This window comes from Chiloscyllium punctatum, chromosome 20 (assembly GCF_047496795.1).
Source record: "Chiloscyllium punctatum isolate Juve2018m chromosome 20, sChiPun1.3, whole genome shotgun sequence".
In the NCBI taxonomy this organism is placed as follows: Eukaryota; Metazoa; Chordata; class Chondrichthyes; order Orectolobiformes; family Hemiscylliidae; genus Chiloscyllium; species Chiloscyllium punctatum.
Genome location: NC_092758.1, coordinates 82,523,951 through 82,544,304, shown reverse-complemented (window position 1 = coordinate 82,544,304; position 20,354 = coordinate 82,523,951). Strand labels below are relative to the sequence as shown.

Below are 20,354 nucleotides of genomic sequence, written 5' to 3'. Positions count from 1 at the left end.
TACTGTGTTGTACTCATAAAATAAGCAGAGGACTTGTGTTGGAGCAAGGTGATCTTCAAGTCTAATTCAATCATGTTAACACTTTTCTTTGTATAAAATGTTTACCTAGGTCTTGATGGACAATGTTAACACAGTTTTCTGTGGTTGCTGAAAGTACATTCACTTGAGTAGGATGCAGTTGCATTTCATGTCATTTTCTGGGGGAGAAATGTGTAAAGCTTTGCCATGTCTACAATCGAATTTCAAAAGACTGGGAGAGTGCCCATGGAAAGTCAATGCCACTTTTAACTTAAGGTTAGCTTTTAATGACACAGTTGTGGAACTGGTAACCATTATTCCCATGCAGCTGCAATATTGTCAGCTTTAAATTCATAGAACCATAGAATCAGTACAGTGTGGAAGCAGGCCATTCGGCCCATCGAGTTCACACCAACCCTCCGACTCGCATCCCAACCTCCTACCCTACCCCTGTAACTCTGCATTTCTCATAGCTAATCCACTTTGCCAACACATCCCTCTACGCTATGGGCAATTCAGCATGGCCAATCCACGCTTAGCTGAACATCTTTGGACTGTGTGAGGAATCTGGAGCATCCGGAGGAACGCAGACACGGGAGGATTTGAATGTCAGATTGCCAGGTCACAGCTTTTATTCCAAAGGACACTTAAATGAGGAAGATCTTTGGGCATGTGAATGTCATTCTTCCTCTCGGCCTGTGTTCATGGATTCGCCCGTTGCTTTGATGGATGAGCATTGAGCAAAACGAGACAAAAAATAGCATTGCATTACCATCTTTCTTGATGTTCTCCCATATGTAACATTGGACTAAGGCTTGATTTGCATGGGCCTGCTCTACCAGAAACACAAAACCCCTCTGACATATTTCCTCATTGCTCAACAATTGAACTCCCAGAGAAAGTATCTAGTGTTAAATTCTATAAGTTGTCCTTCTCAATCAAACAGCTTCCTGGCAGCTAAAGCATAATCCCATTATGCTGCATAGAGTTATCCCCTCCTGTACCTACTCTTGTAAGTTAGCAATACCCTCCAAGCCCCCAAGAAGGTCAAGGGCAGGAGGACTCCCATGTCACAGAACACCTGGGTTTGGGGATTTGTCATTATTGTTTCATCCACCACTGTGTTAGAAGTCTTGGCAATCCTACCCAAGACCACTGTGTGAATACCCTCACTTTACAGATTATAACAGGTTAAAAAGAAAGTCTTCTGTCACTTTTTCAAATACAACTAGGAATAGGCAATAAGTAACAGCCTTCCAAACAAGACCCTCACCTCAGAAATTGTGTGTGTGTGTGTGTGTGTGTGTGTGTGTGGTGCTGACTAATAAACATGCCTTTCTTTATGCTGTAGCTTAGTTCTTGATATAAAGTGACCTTCCCCTTCTTTCCTGCCATTTGTGATATTAATCATCTGCTTCTTAATGGACCGTTCACAAAAAGTTATTAAAGTGATTTCATATCAAATGGATATACTGTTAAAGCTGCAAGATTGGAGAATTACAGTTTGAGAGTTATTATTTGAGGGTTATTATTGCTGTTTGCTCTCTCCTTTGCTGAACCTTAGCTCCTAGGCTTGTGCCAGCTCTCAGATGATTGGGCAGGTGATCAGCCTTCCCGTGTGGGCCAGGTCTTGAATGTCACAGGTACGTTTGACATAAGGTGCATCACTGCAATGCAAACCATCCTGTACTGGCACCCAGGGACACACTTTCATACGAGACACTGGACTGTACTCAAATGCAAGAAATCTATCTGAATTATTCTGCTTGCTACATCAATGTGACTGAAGGCAATTATAGCACTCCAACCGTTGTCATGGCAAAGCCCAGCCTGCTCATTAGAGATCTGGGATTAAGTCTTGGAATTTCTAGTTTGCATGATTTAGTACTGTGCCATGCAGTATCATTACTCAAAACTCCTTTTAATAAGTGTGTGGCTTCCTGCCTCCAATTATACCTGTGGTCTTTGAGACTCAGAAGGGCTAAAGTTTGAAGAGGATGCATTTCAATACTTACTGTAAACACCACTTTCAGGTTGTTCAACATATCGATTTCTTTCGGGAGGCCTCCACTTCCCCATCGTACTAAATAATTCTCACTGGGCGAGAAAGGAGAGATATGTGAATGGTTTGGTCAAGCCTAGATGCACTTCCATTGTACACTTGTCACAGGTTGGACAGCACCATGTTTTGTGGGAGAGCTGTGATTTGGATAGCTGAGTTGTCATCCATTAACATGCCTCTTTTGATTTCATCAGGCAAGTTCTTCTGCCACCAAGTTGGCCTTGGCTGCTATCAGAAGGACAAGCAACATCAGTAAAATTAAAGGGCTCAAGTAAAAGTTTGTTGATGATGGGTTGGGGTGATTCTGGGATTAGGCATTGCAGGAATTCAGAGGGTAGAGGCATTAGAAGCAAGGCCAATGAGATATTTCCTAGCTGCCACCCTCTCTTTCATATCCAATCCCTTGACTGTGCATGGGTGAGTGCAAACTGAGGAATACCCACCCTCCAACCAACAATCTGACCGCATTCATTTTCCAGTCAGGTGGACTGACTCTTTTCTATCTGCCAAGAGCTGAGATAAAAGCAGCCCAGGAGGGAACAGGCCATTAAACGGTCATGAAATAATCACGTCAGGACCTCGCTTGGCAGTGTGGTACTGGAAAAGACAGTCAGGCAGCATCTGAGGAGCAGGAGAGTCGATGTTTCGAGCATAAGCTCTTCATGTGAAAAACATCGACTCTCCTGCTCCTCGGATGCTGCCTGGCCTGCTGTGCTTTTCCAGCACCACACATTTTGACTCTGATCTTCAGCATCTGCAGTCCTCACTTTCCCTCTTACTTAGCAGTGGGATATGAAGATGTAACATTCCCACCCAGAAGGCAATTCAGGCATAGGAGAGAGAGAGAGATAGGCTTCTGGTCTATCCCACCTCACCAAGCTTCTTCCCCAGCTCCAGGTTGGAAAGGTTCTGCCCACACAGCTTGAGAATGCTATTCCTCATCAACCTTCTGCACTAGCTTACTCCTTTAGCCAAAGTCACTTCATTCAGAAATGTGAAAACTTCTATCCAGCAGTTGCCCAAAGAAGAAGCATAGAATCCCTCAGTGCGGAAAGAGGCCATTTGGCCCATCAAGTCTGCACCAACGCTCTGAAGAGCATCCCACCCAGACCCCTATCCTATCCCGAAAATCACACATTTCCCATGGCTAATCCACCTAGCCTGCTCATCCCTGACACTATGAACAATTTAGCATGGCCAATCCTTCTAACCTGCACATCTCGGACTGAGGGAGGAGCACCCAGCAGAAACTCACGCAGACACGGGAAAAATGTACAAACTCCACTCAGACAGTCACCCGAGGTGGAATTGAACTCGGGTCCCTAGTGCTGTGAGGCAGCAATGCTAACCACTGAGCCACATGCCACCCAAAGGGCAGTTGAATAGCTGGCTCACCTGATGATCGATTGTTTCTGAGGGTCGTACAACGCCATGAAGAGTTCTGAATCCTCTCCTATCCGACACACAAAGTTTCGGACAAACACGTAGAGGCTGTGTGTTGGGGATGATGCCATCCGGGCAAAGGTACAGCTGTCAGTTTGAGTCTGAGACTGTGGAAACAAGGAGAGTCAATGGGTTTCTTTGTCACATGAATATATCTCCGCACAAACCACAAAGTGAAGCCTCAATGCAACTCCTTAAGTATGAACTTGAAGGTGTATGATTTTGGCTGAGATAGTTCTACCAGCAATGTTCCCTTTCGTAATGTTGCTCATCCTCTCTTACCCACTTCCTAAATTGGTCATCCTTTTGTTTTATCCTTTAATGTGGCATATCTTCCCTTTGGTATCAATTTCATGACTGAAGTCTTCGACAGAAAAGAATGGGAGACCATGCAGTTATGAACTAATTTATTGGCTATTTACATAAATTCAAAAACAGACTGTAGCAGGGCTTCATCAGAAACTTTCCCTTTCAAGAAGTAACCCCCTTCTAATGATATGATTCACCATCCTTGAAGTCTCTCTCTCTCTGTTTCTCTCTCCATTTCCCCAGATCTCGTGGAATAATCATTCATCTGGTTTTCTCCATCCCTGCTTGTCCCCTGCACCTGTAAATATTCATCAGCAAATGTCAAGCTTGTCGTGTACAGGGTGATCAGATGATGGTGTCCCAGAAACAATTACAGATGATTTGATTTATTTTTGGCAGAGTATGAGGTACAAAGTGACTTTGAGAAGCTGAGAGGAAGTCAACAAAGTCATTCACAAGTCATTCACTGGAGTTTTCTGCTTCATTTGACCAGAGTTATTGCTGAATCTTGTGCATTTGACACTCAAGTACCATTCATTTCATGGCAGAATCATCATCCTCAAAGGTATTCAGACAGATTTCAGTCCTTTTTTCAAATAAAACAAAGAACTGCTGATTTCAGAAGTCTGAAACAAACACAGAAATTGCTGGAGAAACTCAGCAGGTCTGGTAGCATCTGTGGAATGATAGCAGAGCTCATGTATTGAGTCAGGTAACTCTTCTTCAGAACTGATAGCAGAAGGTGGTTCTGCAGAAGGGTCACTGGCCTCAGAACATTAACTCTGTTTCCCTCTCAGGTGCTTCCAGACCTGCTGAGTTTCTCCATCTGTGGAGAGGGAAATAGAGCCAATGTTTTGAGGCCAGTGACCCCTTCTGCAAAACCACCAGCCATCAGTTCTGAAGAAGAGTTACCAGACTCGAAATATGAGCTCTGCCATCATTCCAGAGATGCTGCCAAGCCTGTTGAGTTCCCTTGCAATTTCTGTTTTTGTCTCAGACATCCAACACCCACAGTTCTTTGTTTTATTTGAAGGAAGGACTGAAATTTGCCCTAATGTCTCAGGAGATTGATGATACTCACTGCTTTGTTCTTTTCTCACATGGTGTCCTTTGCCTGTTTGAACTTGTACCTTCCTCAGTTCTACATGGAGAATGCTGAGTGAATGATGAATGGGGTTTAAAAGGTGGAATAGTATATAGCTGTGATGATACTATGGTTTTAAGAAAGAAGAAAGCGATGACTACAGATGCTGCAGATTAGAGTCGAGAGTGTGGGGCTGGAAAAGCACAGCAGGTCAGGCAGCATCTGAGGAGCAGGAGAATCAGCGTTTCGGGAAAAATGTCGATTGTCCTGCTCCTCAGATGCTGCCTGACCTGCTGTGCTTTTCCAGCACCACACTCTCAACTATGGCTTTAGGAGGTTCCCGGGTTTTTTTATGATTAGATTAGATTCCCTACAGTATGGAAACCAGCCGAACAAGCCACAACAACCCTCCAAAGAGTAACCCACTCAGACCAATTCCCCTTCCCTATATATTACCCCTGACTAATGCACCTAACACTATGAGCGATTTAGCACGACCGATTCACCCTAACCTGCATATTTTTGGATTGTGGGAGAAACCAGAGCACCGAAGGAAATCCACGCAGACACGGGGAGAATGTGCAAATTCCACACAGACAGTTGCCCGAGGTGGAAATTGAATCCGGGTCCCTGGCGCTGTGAGGCAGCAGTGCTAACCACTGAGCCACCATGTCACCCCAATGAAGACAGGTTGAGATAGAGAGGAGCCAGGCAGTCTGCTCCAAACCAAAACAAGTAAACAGTTTGTGAGGCCTTGTTTTTTTAAAAAAAACATTGGAACAATAGAAGCATAAGTGGGGTCAAGCTCCCAATGAACCAGTATTTTTAGTTTTAGCTTTTCAGTAGTAGTTGTTGGGCTCTTGAGGCTGGATTTGGAAGCTCCAGTATATGCCTCCCTGCTTCTCTCTCTCTCTCTGAGTTTTCTCTTGATATTTTGCCTCCTGGACTAGAGAATTGCATGTGAAATAATCAGTTTTACTGAATTTGCCTTTGCCAAAGGTACATTTCTGAAATGTTACTATATTGGAACAGTCACTGTTTAGTTGTTAAATAATCTATAATTCTGTTAAATTTTCTAACAGAGTTAAGTTATTCCAATTTCTTCTTTCCTTTGTTGTATTTTAACAACTGTCAATGAATTTGCTTCAAGACTGGAAGTTTGATCAATCAAATTGCATCCAGAACTCAACGCCTAGAACCTGCCCAAAAAATAAGAAAAAAATTAGGTTCTAGCCTACCTTCTTAATATACTTTGAGAAAGTTTGGTCATGTCCATAATAATAGTAATTTTTGAGATTTCTGAGTCAAATAGATGGATCTGAATGGGATCTTCCAATCTTGTCCAAAGATACATTCCAAACTTATGAGACATAACATAATACACAGCTTCATAGGAAATGAAGAAATTTCTTTAGGTCGAATGTTTCCAGTTTTACATTGACCATATTTGGTAGTAGAGGACTGAAGAAAGCCACACTCAAAATTTTCAGTGCTGCAAGTGCTTCTCAAGTTTACTGGACAAGTTAAGAATTTGATTTCGACAACAAAGGAAGAGACTATTTGATAAGATATGTTGACCCTTTGTGTAAATATTTTACAGTAACCAAACTCTTTTTATAGACATGCGCCTTTTATCATCTACTTATCCAATCCTGAATGTCAACAGAGATTTGGCCTTAAATATCAAACTTGCAGATTAATCCTATAGCCTCATCAGTGTTAAATAAGTTTCTCTTGCTTCTCACAAACTCAAAAAACAAGTGCAAAATAAATATCGCCATTTTATCAGAGAGGAGAATGACAATCCTTATATGTTTTGTTTTGGAAACCTTTCTGCAAAAGAGATGGGTTGCATTTTGTGAAGTTACCCTCCCACTCTGAAACCAGCTGCTAAGGAACCCAAGTGCAAAGGTCAATGGTATGATGTCTCATATTCCTCAGGTCCACTGCATATCTGACACTTACAGCCAGTTTCTATCGTAATTGAAATCAGAACCAAGAGCCGACAGACATCGTTCCTTTCAATATCTTCACTCCTCCCCTCCACCTCCTGCATTGACAATGGACCGATATCTCAGAAAGTGCTCTTCTTTGCGACCAACAGTATAAACTTCTCAGTAACTTATCACCGTTTGCTTTCATTTCCTATTCTCTTGTGGGGCAGCTTTGTTCAGTTGGTAGCATACTCTTTCACTCTGAGGCTGAATGCTGTAGGTTAACATCCTGCTTTGGGATTTGGGCATGTAATTTAGGCTAATTCTTGAACACAGCACTTCAAAACAGCTCACAGCAATCTCCAGAGAGCTGTGGTAAGCCACACTAATAAAGGCAAGTGTTTCTGAGGTAGGTCAAGGGAAACGACAATCACCTTAGCTTAACAACACTTGTTAAAAAGAGGTTTTGATTCTCTGCATTGTATCAAGCTAAAACTGAATTACTAAATCTATTCAAATATTAAATATGCACACATTCGCTTACCATTATATTTTAAATAATCAAATCCATTTTTAACTTTTCATCAGTTCAACTCACTACCGCTGATCCCAAATTTTATTTATTTTAGCTGTAATATTTTGTCTATCTCAAACCAGTCTAATCTGAACTAACGCAGAAAGAAAGGCATGCAGTTATATAGTGCTTCTCACACATTCAGGAGATAGTGATGTACATCAAGTTCTTTCAAGTTGCAATAACTGCCACAAAGTAGAAAACACAGGAGCCAATTTTCAGGATAGCAGAGGGCTCACAAATAACAATGAGGCAACGTTTTGGTGAAGTTGATTGAGGGGAAAGTGTTGTTTTCCTGACTTCAAAGTAGTACATTGAGATCTTTTTTATCCACTTAAGAAAGCAGACAGAGGCCTGCTATAACATTTCATTTGAAATGCCTCACTTCTGATAATGTAGCCCTCCTGCAGTACCGCACAATATCTAGTTGAGAGTGTGGTGTTAGAAAAGCACAGCAGGTCAGGCAGCATCTAAGGAGCAGGAGAGTCGATGTTCAGACAAGAGCTCTTCATCAGGGACCATTCCTGAAGAAGGGCTGTTGGCCAAAACATCTATTCTCCTGCTCCTCAGATGCTGTTTGACCTGCTTTTCCAGCACCACACTCTCGACTCTACTGTCAAACCAAGTGTTCCTGTCTCAGGTGGATGGGTGTAAAAGCTACCAATAAAGCCAAAGATGAGAATCATGGCTGGATTTACCTTGGGCTCAGGAAAACTCAAATTTGCACAGTCCAAAATGCAACCCATGTGTGACTTTGCTAGGATTTCACAGAGCAGGGATGTTCACCCTGTATACTGTGAGCCTGACAGAATTCTCAAATAATGTGGGCAAGAGGTGGGCTGGTTAGAAAACCTACTTCAGGTCTCCAACATAGCAGCCCAAGATTGTAGTGTTGAAAGAGCTCTGAGGCCTCACATCCTAACCTCACCCAACAAACATGGCACCCATTCCACCTCAGGGTGCTCATGCCAGCTCAGTTTGGCTGTGCCATCTTTCTAACTAACTCACTAAATAAAAAAATTCCAGTCCAAAAGAAACTGTAATTAATTATGTGCTCAGTCAGTGTGTAACCAAACAAAAAGCTACATCAAAGAAATATTCTGTTGTTATAGCTGCTTCAACATTTCACCTGTTGATTGAAATAGCATTTGAAACAAAAACTAAAACTGATGGAAAAGCTCAGCAAGTCTGTCAGCATCTGTGGAGAGAAATCAGAGTTAACATTTCTGAAATGCTAACACTGATTTCTCTCCATGGAATGTGCCAGACCTGTTGAGTTTCTCCAGCAATTCTGTTCTTGTTTCTGATTTACAGCATCTGCATTTTTTAACAATATTTGAAACCCAGCCAAACATTCAAAATAGCGACAGCTGTCAGAACAAATGCTTTCTACCACACTATCTGAAACTGACTGAACAGAATGGTGCAAGTTTCACTTTGAAAAAGACAGTGCCTGTCAATCGATGGGGTGAAGCAGATTCAGAGATTTTTCTTTTCTAAACTTGTTATGATCATTGACAGTACTGCCAAATTTATGTTGTATTCTGGCAAGGAACCAATCATTCTTTTGCTTAAAGCAAAGTTTGAGACCGCAAGTAGTTACTAAGAGAATAAAGCCTCAATATGCCACAGTTTTGAACAAACACTAAAATTTCTGACATAGAAATGGAATAGAAAAATAATCTAAAATACTCAAAGGGCTAATAATCGAAGATCCAGAATTCACATGAGACAAATATAAGTTACAGACAAACTGGTGAAAAACCCCACTGAGAACAGCAAACAGATATGATTAGACAGAGCCCACTGATTCCTGATCAATAGTGACACTGTGGGTTAACAAAGCTCATTAAAACATTGTCTCCTTTGTAGGGGATTTCAATTCTTCACTTTCAAAGATCTAGGTTCAAAGCTCCCACAGCAGAGCAGCGTGTTGGTAGTGTTTGAAGAGAAGAGAGGGCTAAATCAGGCAAGTCTAGAAGGAATACAGCAGGACATGTGCATTTACTTTAATGCAAAGAGTATGATAGATAAGGCAGATGGGCTTAGAGCCTGGACTACTATATGGGACTACTATGTGGTGGCCTTACAGAAATTTGGTTAAGAGAAGGGTAGGACTAACAGCTCATTGTTCCAGAGTTTAGATGTTTCAGATGAGATAGAGAGAGATATAAAAGGGGAGGGAGAGTTGCATTAGTGATTACGGAGAATGTCACAGTTGCACTAAGAGACGACATCTTGGAATACTCATCCAACAAGGCAATATGGGTAGACCTCAGGAACAAAAAAAGGTGCAATTACCATATTGGGGTTATACTGCAGGCGCCCCCAATAAACAGCAGGACATAGAGTAACAGATACAACATAGAACATAAACATGGAACAGTATGGCACAGGAATGGGCCCTTCGGCCCACAATATTGTGCCGAAAATGATGCCAAGTTAAATTAATCGCTTCTACTTGCCCATGGTCCATATCCCTCCATTCCTTGCTTATTCATGTGCTTATCTAAATGTCCCTTAAACACCCCTATTCTATCTGCCTTCACCATCATCCCTGGCAGCACGTTCTGACAAGGGGGCATAGCTTTAAATTAAGGGGGGGTAGAGATAGGACTGATGTTAGGGGTAGGTTCTTCACTCAGCGAGTCGTAAGTTCATGGAATGCCCTGCCAGTAGCAGTAGTGGACTCTCCCTCTTTATGGGTATTTAAGCGGGCATTGGATAGGTATATGGAGGATAGTGGGTTAGTGTAGGTTAGGTGGGCTTTGATCGGCGCAACATCGAGGGCCGAAGGGCCTGTACTGCGCTGTATTCTTCTATGTTCTATGTTCTATGTTCTAACTCTCTGTGTAAAATACGTGCCCCTCACATCTTTTTGAATTTTCTCCTCTCACCTTAAATGCACGTCCCTTAGTATTAGACATTTCAACACTGGGAAATAGATTCTGACTGTCAACCTTATGTCAGTCTTTCATAGTTTTGTAAACTTCTATTAGGTCTTCCCTCATCCTCTGCCACTCCAGAGAAAACAACCCTAGTTTGTCCTGCTCCCCTTATAGCTCATACCCTCTAATCCAGGCAGAATCCTAGTAAACCTCTTCTGCACCCTCGATGAAGCCTCCACATCCTTCCTGTAATGTGGCAACAAGAACTGAATGCAATACTCTAAGTACAGTATAACAAAACTTTTACAAAGCTGCAACATCACTTGCTGATATGCAAGCAGATGATGGGAGGATGTAAAGACAACAGGGTTGAGGGCAGTAGGTGATTTTAATTTCTCCAATGTTCACTGGTACTGCCTTCGTACCAGGGGTTTAGATGAGGCAGAATTTGTTCAGTACATCCAGGATGGATTCTTGAAACAATACGCAGATGGTCCAACTATGGAACAGGTCAGTCTAGACCTTACACTGGGGAATGACCAGGCAAGATATTCAAGGTTTCAGTGGGGGGAGCATTTATGCAATAGTGATCATACTTCCATAAGTTTTAAGATAGTTATGTCCTCGGGTGAAAGTGCTAAACTGGCGGAAGGCAAATTACAACAGTTTTAGGCAAGAACTGGTGGCACGGTGGCTCAGTGGTTAGCACTGCTGCTTCACAGCGCAAGGGACCCGGGTTTGATTCCAGCCTCAGGAGACTGTCTGTGTGAAGTTTGCACTTTCTCCCAGTGTCTATGTGGGTTTTCTCTGGGTGCTCTGGTTACCTCCCACAATCCAAAAATATGCAGGTCAGGTGAATTAGCCATGCTGAATTGCCCATAACATTAGGTGCATTAGTCAGGGGTAAATGTAGGGGAATGGGTCTGGGTGGGTTATCTTCAAAAGGTCAGTGTGGACTTATTGGGCCAAATGGCCTGTTTCCACACTGTAGGTAATCTAATCTAAACTTGGATTGGGGGCAGCTATTTGCAGATAAATCCACATCTGACATGTGGGTGTCTTTAAAAAGCCAGAGTTCTGGACCAGAGTGTTCCTGTGAAGATCAAAGGTTTCTTCCGGGTGCTCCAGTTTCCTCCCACAATCCAAAGATGTGCAGGGCAGGTGAATTGGCCATGCTAAATTGCCCATAGAGTTAGGTACATTAGTCAGAGGGGAAACAGGTCTGGATTGGTTGGGCCAAAGGGCCTGTTTCCACACTGTAGGGAATCTAATCTAATCTAAAAAATCAAAGATGAGGATGGCAAGATTCAGGAACCTTGGATGATGAGATGTTGGCAGGTGAGCTTGAAAGAAAAGGGAAGCATATGTAATGCTTAGGAAACAGAAATCAAACAAGTCTGAAGGAAGCAGAAAAGCACTTAAAAAAAAGGAGGGCTTGATGAGGCCATGGAATGTCCTTAGCCAGTAGGTTTAAGGAGAATCTGAAGACATTATATATATATATATATATATATGGAGCAAGAAGATAACTATGCAAAGGGTAAGTCCACTCGAGGCCAAAGGACAGTATTTATGTGTGCAGCCAGAGGAAGTGGGTGAAGTCCTTAATGAGTACTTTGCATTAGTATTAACCAAGGAGAAGGACATGGTTTGATGATGGTAAATTTAGAGAGGGAAGAGGTTTGTTGATACTCTAATGTATGTCAATATTAAGAAGCAGGAGGTATTAGATGTCTTGAAAAACATTAAGGTGGATAAGTCCCCAGGGGCTGATGGAACCTATTCCTGAATACTGAAGGAGGTAAGGGAGGAGATTGCTGTGGCCTTGACAGAGATCTTTGTTTCTTCCTAATCTACAGACACGGTTCCAGATAACGGGAGAATAGCCAATGTTGTTTCTTTGTTCGAGAAGGGCAACATGGATAATCCAGGAAATTATAGACTGGTGAGCCTTACATCGATGGTAGGGAAATTATTGGAAAAGATTCTTCGGGACAGGATTTGTTTGCATTTGGAAAGGAATGGACTTATTAGGGTTGGTCAGCATGGCTTTATGCAGGGGAGGTCTTGTCTCACAAACTATTGACTATAACCTGGTGTTGTGTGATTTTTAACTTTGTCCACCTCAGTCCGACACTGGCTCCTCCAAACTTGATCGAGCGTTTTTGAGGAAGTGATGAAGATGATTGATGAGAGTAAGGAAGTGAATATTGTCTACACGACTTTACTAAAGCATTTGACAAGACAGGCTGGTCCAGATGATCAAATCACAAGATGAGTTGGCAAGGTGGATACAGAATTGCCTTAGCAGAGCGTTGTTGTGGAGGGATGTTTTTCTGACTGGGGGTTTGTGGCCAGTGGTGCTGTGTAAAGATCAGTGCTAGAGACGCTGTTGTTTGTCACATAAGGTTATATAAATATATAAAATGATTTGGATGAAAATGTAGGTGGTCTGACTATAAGTTTGCAGATGAATGAAAATTGGATTGTTTTGGAGGCTGAGGGGTGACCCTGGTAGATATCTCTAAAATGATAAGGGGCATGGGTAGTGTATATAGGTGAAGTCTTCTTCCCAGGGTGGAAATAACAAATACCAAGGGACACTAGTTTAAGGTGAGAGGGGACGATCTAAAGGAAATTTGCAATAAAAAAATTTTCACACTGGGGGTGGAACATGCTGAAAATGTGTTGCTGGAAAAGTGCAGCAGGTCAGGCAGCATCCAAGGAGCAGGAGAATCGACATTTCGGGCATGAGCCCTTCTTCAGGAATGAGGAGAGTGTGTCCAGCAGGCTAAGATAAAAGGTAGGGAGGAGGGACTTGGGGGAGGGGGCGTTGGAAATGCGATAGGTGGAAGGAGGTTAAGGTGAGGGTGATAGGCCGGAGTGGGGGTGGGGGGCGGAGAGGTCAGGAAGAAGATTGCAGGTTAGGAAGGTGGTGCTGAGTTCGAGGGTTAGGAATGAGACAAGGTGGGGAGAGGGGAAATGAGGAAACTGGAGAAATCTGAGTTCATCCCTTGTGGTTGGAGGGTTCCTAGGTGGAAGATGAGGCGCCCTTCCTCCAGCCATCGTGTTGCTATGGTCTGGCGATGGAGGAGTCCAAGAACTTGCATGTCCTTGGTGGAGTGGGAGGGAGAGTTGAAGTGTTGAGCCACAGGGTGGTTGGGTTGGTTGGTCTGGGTGTCCCAGAGGTGTTCTCTGAAATGTTCCGCAAGTAGGCGGCCTGTCTCCCCAATATAGAGGAGGCCACATCGGGTGCAGTAAATGATGCGTGTGGAGGTGCAGGTGAATTTGTGGCGGATATGGAAGGATCCCTTGGGGCCTTGGAGGGAAGTAAGGGGGGAGGTGTGGGCGCAAGTTTTGCATTTCTTGCAATTGCAGGGGAAGGTGCCGGAAGTGGAGGTTGGGTTGGTGGGGGGGTGTGGACCTGACGAGGGAGTCATGGAGGGAGTGGTCTTTTCGGAAGGCTGATAGGGGAGGGGAGGGAAATATATCCCTGGTGGTGGGGTCCATTTGGAGGTGGTGGAAATGATGATGGATGATACGCTGGACATGGAGGTTGGTGGGGTGGTAGGTGAGGACCAGTGGGGTTCTGTCCTGGTGGCGATTGGAAGGGCTGGGCTCAAGGGCGGAGGAGCGGGAAGTGGAGGAGATGCGGTGGAGAGCATCGTCGATCATGCCTGGGGGGAAATTGCGGTCTTTGAACATGCTACCAAGGGAGGTGGTAGAGGCAGATATGTTTAAACAGCTTTTAGACAGACACATGAACAAGCAGAGAATACAACATGTGCAGGCAGCTGGGACTAGTTTCATATAGCATTGTGGTCAGCATAGACAATTTGGGCCAAATGGTCTGTTTATCTACTGTATGCAGGGAACGTATGTTTTATGTTTAAAAGCTGGTCTGTCATAGATTGCCTTAATGGCTGCTCATATTGAAGTAATGTAATGTTTCTCCCAATGCTGCATTCCACTAGATTCCTGATATTGCCCTGCAGCACTTCCACTTGGCACAAGTCCAGCTCTTACAGCCAGCTTCACTAAGCTACTCAGAAAGGCAGAGGAAACTTGTTTCAGTTAAAAAATAACATTAGCATTTTATGATCAATTTGTACCTCCTTTCGGAGAGGTGAATGGGAAATGTCAAAGGACATTAATGTCTCTTGTCGACTTTTGACACGTCAGGACAGAAAATCCCTCTTTCCTCTCCTTTAAGAAATTTATTCTATCTGCTTTCTCAGAGCCTTTTTTGTGCAGGAGTGTGTTTCGGCTTGAAGTCCCCTCCACTTTCTTCCACCCCGTTGCAATTTTAAACAAATCTGCAAGTGAGTCAACAGGGATCAATTTGCATTCTCATCTTCATCTGATAGCAAGGACGTGGTCTGTCAAAATGGCCAGGCGTGAAGGCCACCCATAGTCTAACCATCACATTATTCGTTCTGGATCGAAATCCTGAGCTGGCAGCCCTACAGCCAATATTAGCAGAAAAAGCATCAAGCAAATCAAGGCCGATGCTTCCGCAAGCTGACAGAGTGCGATGGCAAAATTGCAGCAGCAGCAAACTGTCACCGTGCCAGCCAGGACATTTGTGCTAGGTGCAAAACAAACTTTTAACGTACATTACAAACATTAAAGCAAGGTGATATAACCATCAAATGTTCCCATGATGTTCACTCTCCAGATCTCTTCACTTTCAAATATTGACCAACCCATTACAACAGCAGGGCACAAGGTTCTCTGAAAGACCTGATCGAGTCAGTGAGTTGTACAGCACGGAAACAGACCCACCCTTCAGTCCAACTCGTCCATGCCGACCAGATATCTAGTCCCATTTGCCAGCACTTGGCCGTTATCCCTCTAAACCCTTCCTATTCATATACCCATCCAGATGCCTTTTAAATGTTGCAATTGTACCAGTCTCCACCGCTTCCTCTGGCAGCTCATTTCATATACACACGCCACCATTTGTGTGAAAAAGTTGCCCTTTAGGTCCCTTTTAAATCTTTCCCCTCTCACCTTAAATCTATGCCCTGTAATTCTGGACTCCCCCACCCCAGGGAAAAGACTTTGTCTATTTACCTTATCCATATTCTTTAGGTACATCCTGATTAATACAAAGTTGACACTCCCTTGAGTATTTAAATGCAGTTTCGGATAGAAGAACTTGCCATGATGGGTGATTGTCGCAAAATCTGCCAATTCTTAGATAGTGATTTAATTATTAACAGGCAAATGAATAGTCATTAACACCACACCCATGTGTCAAATTGAATTTGAGGTATTTGCTTGAAAGGTTTAGGAACATGAACAAAAGTGAGTCACACTATTTAAATACACTAATCTGAAGTAAACTAGCCTTTTCTTGCTCTCTCTTCATCAGTCCAGAATCCCTACAGTTTGAAGGAGGCCATTCAGCCCATTGAGTCCACACTGGCCCTCCAAAGAGCATACCACTCAGACCCACCCCTATAACCCTATTTCCCATGGCCAATCCATCTAAACTGCACATCTTTGGACTGTGGAAGAAAATTGGAGCAGCTGGAGGAAACCCACACAGATAGGTGGAGAATATGCAAACTCCACACGGACAGTCACCTGAGGGAGAATTTGAACACAGGTGCGTGGCATTATGAGGCTGCAGTGCTAGCCACTGTGCCAGTGTGCCACCTCTTAGTTTCCCAGCCTACAGCAAGTGATCATGGCTGCCTGAACTGCCAAAAATTATGACATGGAAGCAGACCATTCAGCCCACTTGGTCCCTGTTGGCAATGACTCTCCATATAAAATCATTTGGAATGATTACAGGTCAAAAGGACACCACACTACCTGCTCAGTCCTTTCCAGCTCAAGAGTCACTGATCTAGTGTCATTTCTCACACTTGACCTCTTCACTCTGCCATTTGGTTCACTTCTAATAATTATCCAATTCTCTTGTAAAAATCAAATCTGCCTCTACCACACTGTCAGGGGCTACATTAAAAACTTCATTCATGCACTGAATAAATACTTTCCTCATGTTATCATTCTTTTTTGTGCATCTTAATTGATGTGCAATGGTTCTCAATCCTGCAAATAATGGGAATACTTCTTTCCTATCTAGTCTATGTGGGCCCCTAAAGATTTCAAACACCTCTATCAAAGCTCCTCTTTATGTTCTCTTCTCCAAAAGAAAACAGCATTAACTTCTCTAATCTAATCACGTAACTGAAATTCCTCATAGCAGGAAACACTCCCATGAATCTTTTCTGCATGCTTTCCTAAAGTGTGGTGCTCTGAACTGATTTCAATGCAAGTATTGCATACATGTTAACTTGCCTTTGTACTCTATACTCCTATTTATAAGCCCGAGGTCCCATATGGTTCATTAACTTCTTTCTGATCCTGCCTTGCTACCTCGGGGTTGATTTATGTATGCATATGTGTGTATATATAATATCCCCACACTCCTTTACCTCTAGAGCTATGTTAGAATTCTCTTAATTTTCACATTGCCTCCCATCATTCTTCCTTCCAAAATTAATCACTTTTGCATTAAATATCTGTGCTGATGGTCTACTCATTCCAATGACCTGTCTACATTTTATTGTAGTTTAATGTCAATCTCCTCTCAATTCACATTACTTCCAACTTTGTGTTCATTCATAAATTTGGATGTTATACTTTGCATCATTAATTATATATCAAGAGAATCAGAAGAATGGAAACCAATGCCTGGGGAATCCCACTGTAAACCTTCCTGTTGTCTGAATAATAATTTATCGTTACTTCTCTGTTTTTTGTCACTCAGCCAATTTTGTACCCATGGTGTTATTGGCACTTTCAATCCCTGAACTCTAACTTTACTAACAAGCCTGATACACAGTACTTTGTCAAACACTTTTAGCAATCTTTCTATATCACATTAACAGCACTCCCATCTTCAACCCTCTGTGTTACCTCATCTGAAGATTCAACTCAGTCAGTTAAACAGAATTTTTTGTGAAAAAAATCTGTGTAAGCTTTCCTTCACTAACCCCAATTTGTCCATGTCACTGTTAATTTTATTCAGGATTGTTGTTTCTAACAGTTTCCGCACCACAGAGGTTCATCTAACTGACCCTGCTCAGATAAAAGATTAGATTAGATTATTAGATTAAATTAGATTACTTACAATGTGGAAACAGGCCCTTCGGCCCAACAAGTCCACACCGACCCGCCGAAGCGCAACCCCACCCATACCCTTACATCTACCCCTTACCTAACACTACGGACAATTTAGCATGGCCAATTCACCTGACCTGCACATCTTTGGAGTGTGGGAGGAAACCGGAGCACCCGGAGGAAACCCACGCAGACACAGGGAGAATGTGCAAACTCCACACAGAGAGTCACCTGAGACGGGAATTGAACCCGGGTCTCTGGCGCTGTGAGGCACAATTTTGAGCAAAGAGGAAACATTCACAACTCTCGTCTTCAAGCATCAGTTTTTTTTTAATCTGAGCATGAATGGAACATTATAGTTAGTGTCTCTGCAATTTTCACCCTTACGTTCCTCAGCATTCTTGGATGTATCTCATTCAATCCTGGTGTTTAATCAGCGTTAAATCCAGACAGCCTATTTAAATACCTCCTCTTTACCAATGCTAAACTAATCAAGCATCTCAATTATCTCTACTTGCAATTATGACTTGGCAACAACTTCTTCCTTAGCAAAGCCAGATGAACAGTATTTATTTAGTATCTCAGCTGTGCCCCTCTGGCTCCATGTGTAAAACCCCATTTGCGTCCATAATTTGCCGAACTTCTTTTTTTAGACTCTTTTACAATTTTCGCGCCAAGTAAAGAATTTTGGATTTCCTTTTTGAAGTAATTAGGCCAATTGGAAAGGTGATGGCAAAAATAGCCACCTGCCTGTGCATAAGTGGGCCCAGATACTTTAACAGATGTCTCTAAGCCAGGTTGACATCACTATGTTCCATGTGTAATAATGTCACCGTCCATGGATGCACAGATGACCCAATTTATACGTATCCAGGGGAGCCTGGGACAGACGACCAAGGATTGGGACCATAGGCCGGGAATGGGAGGTCGATGCCAATAGTGAGAGACCAAGCCTGACAAAGTAGCACCAGCTATTGAACAGTGAAGTCGGATAGCTCCACATGGAGGGCCAGAGAATAAGGTAATGACACTGAACTGAAGTTGGACACGGTGTGAGCACTGACAGCAAGGAGTAGCTTCTCCCTGCCTGCCCCTTAGGATCCAACACTTCACTATTGCCCAAGAGCTGGATCAACAGAGTATCTTTGGATGGCAGTTGGGTCCATCACTTGGCAGTGAAGTAGCACTGATGGGTGAAATTTCTCCTAGAACACACACTTTCCTTTTATGTTAGCTACTAGGCACTTCTCATGATCTCTCTTTGATTCTATTTTGTGTTTTTTGCTTCCTCTCTGAGTTGAATATATTCAGACTGATTCTCAAGTATAGCTAACATCTGCCTAGTGTATGCCATGTTCAAGCTTGTTCTACTTCAGCTTACAGTCTCTCTCTTTTGTTGCCCAGAGAGCCCTGGATTTTTTTTTGCCCTACCTATCCACATCATGAATACTTTTCCTGTACCCCAACAATCTCCTATTTAACGATAACCCTTTGCTCCAGTTAGGTATGGCTACTCATCTTAGATTCCAATCTATTTGGGTTAGATCTGTTCTTAGTGTGCCGATGTCGGCCTTTCATCAATTTGTTATTCTTATTCTGAATCAAAATGTTCATTTTCCACAAAACTTAACACTTACAATGCTATGCTCAGTACCAGCTAAATGTTGCCCTTCAGATAGTAGATCCATTTAACTCACTTCAATCCACAAACTTAACGTCTGTATAATGAACTGTCAGAGGAAGTGGTAGATGCAGACTCAGTTACAATATTTAAAAGACATTTGAACAGGTACATGAATAGGAAAGGTTTAGAGGGAAATGAGTCAAATTCAGGCAAATGGGACCAGTTTACTTTGGGAAATTTGGTCAGTCCGGATGAATTGGACCAAATGGTCTGTTTCCATGCTGTATGACTCTCTGACTATAATTAGTTCCTGCATTGACTCCTTCCTCACAAATCAGAAACATAGTGATTCCCTGAACAGTATAAAAATTCTTGCCCCCATCTGCCCTTTATTCCATTACTGTCTTATTCTCATTATTCCTTCCTTGGTTCACTCAGCTGGGTGCTTGCTCAACAGGACCATCATTATGGTTCAATGACCTTCCTCATCAGCCACGAGTCATTATAATTCTCAGATCACAAACATGTCAGTAAATAATGAAAACAATACCATTTCTTCCTTTATACGCTCCGAGATTTGTTTCGTGGCCTCCTCATGGGCATGGAATAAGCTAATGACACTGGTTTCATCTGGGTCCATAATGTTGCCATTCTCATCCCTGACTACAAGGTCCAGTTTAAGGATCCTGCAGAGAAGATCACAGTGAGAAAATAAAGTCACATTTTCTTTTGCTCCTTGAGCTTTCCTTTTAATTTTCTATTTTCTAACTTGGCACTCATGGTTCAACAAATGGTGATAAACACTCAGACACCGCACCCAAGTGGTTGTAGCTCATGGGTCAGCAGCAACTTAGGAACCATCCTTTTTGACCATACTGCTTGCGTGGTCATCCAGCAAAACATTTCCTTGCCTATTTACAGATTACACTTCATTCTTGCCTCCACTAAAACTGGGAAACATCTACAGTTGGCAAAGGGTCCCACTTCATCAGTTTACCCCAAATTATTTCCCGTTATTGTCAAACAATCCCACTGGGAAGTGGTGGAGAGATGGAAAGGATGTTGGATCTGGTCATAAATTTGTTCGCTCAGCTCAGCGCTCTCATCCACAACCGCAACTTAGCAAAAACTCTAGCAGTTGGACTTACTCGAACATGCGAGAAGGACAGAGACATGGGAGTGGATGCTTGAAGTCAAGTGGAAGGGAAGGAGCTGGATAAATATTATTTAATTTGAGTCTTAGAGTTAAGGATGTTAGCACTAGGGAATAGAACTGCAAGG

The 20,354-nt window shown here is 42.8% G+C and overlaps 1 protein-coding gene across 1 annotated transcript in view; it reads right to left on the bottom strand.

Annotated features, from left to right (window-relative positions):
• LOC140492226 (dedicator of cytokinesis protein 2-like) overlaps nucleotides 1–20,354 on the bottom strand; it is a 731,998-nt gene that overhangs the window by 605,490 nt on the left and 106,154 nt on the right. The window contains exons 7-9 of the mRNA XM_072591134.1: nucleotides 19,624–19,759; nucleotides 3,476–3,630; nucleotides 2,034–2,115 (exon numbers count right to left, since the gene is read on the bottom strand). Coding sequence (XP_072447235.1) covers nucleotides 2,034–2,115; nucleotides 3,476–3,630; nucleotides 19,624–19,759 — 373 coding nt within the window. The remainder of the gene's footprint in view (nucleotides 1–2,033; nucleotides 2,116–3,475; nucleotides 3,631–19,623; nucleotides 19,760–20,354) is intronic.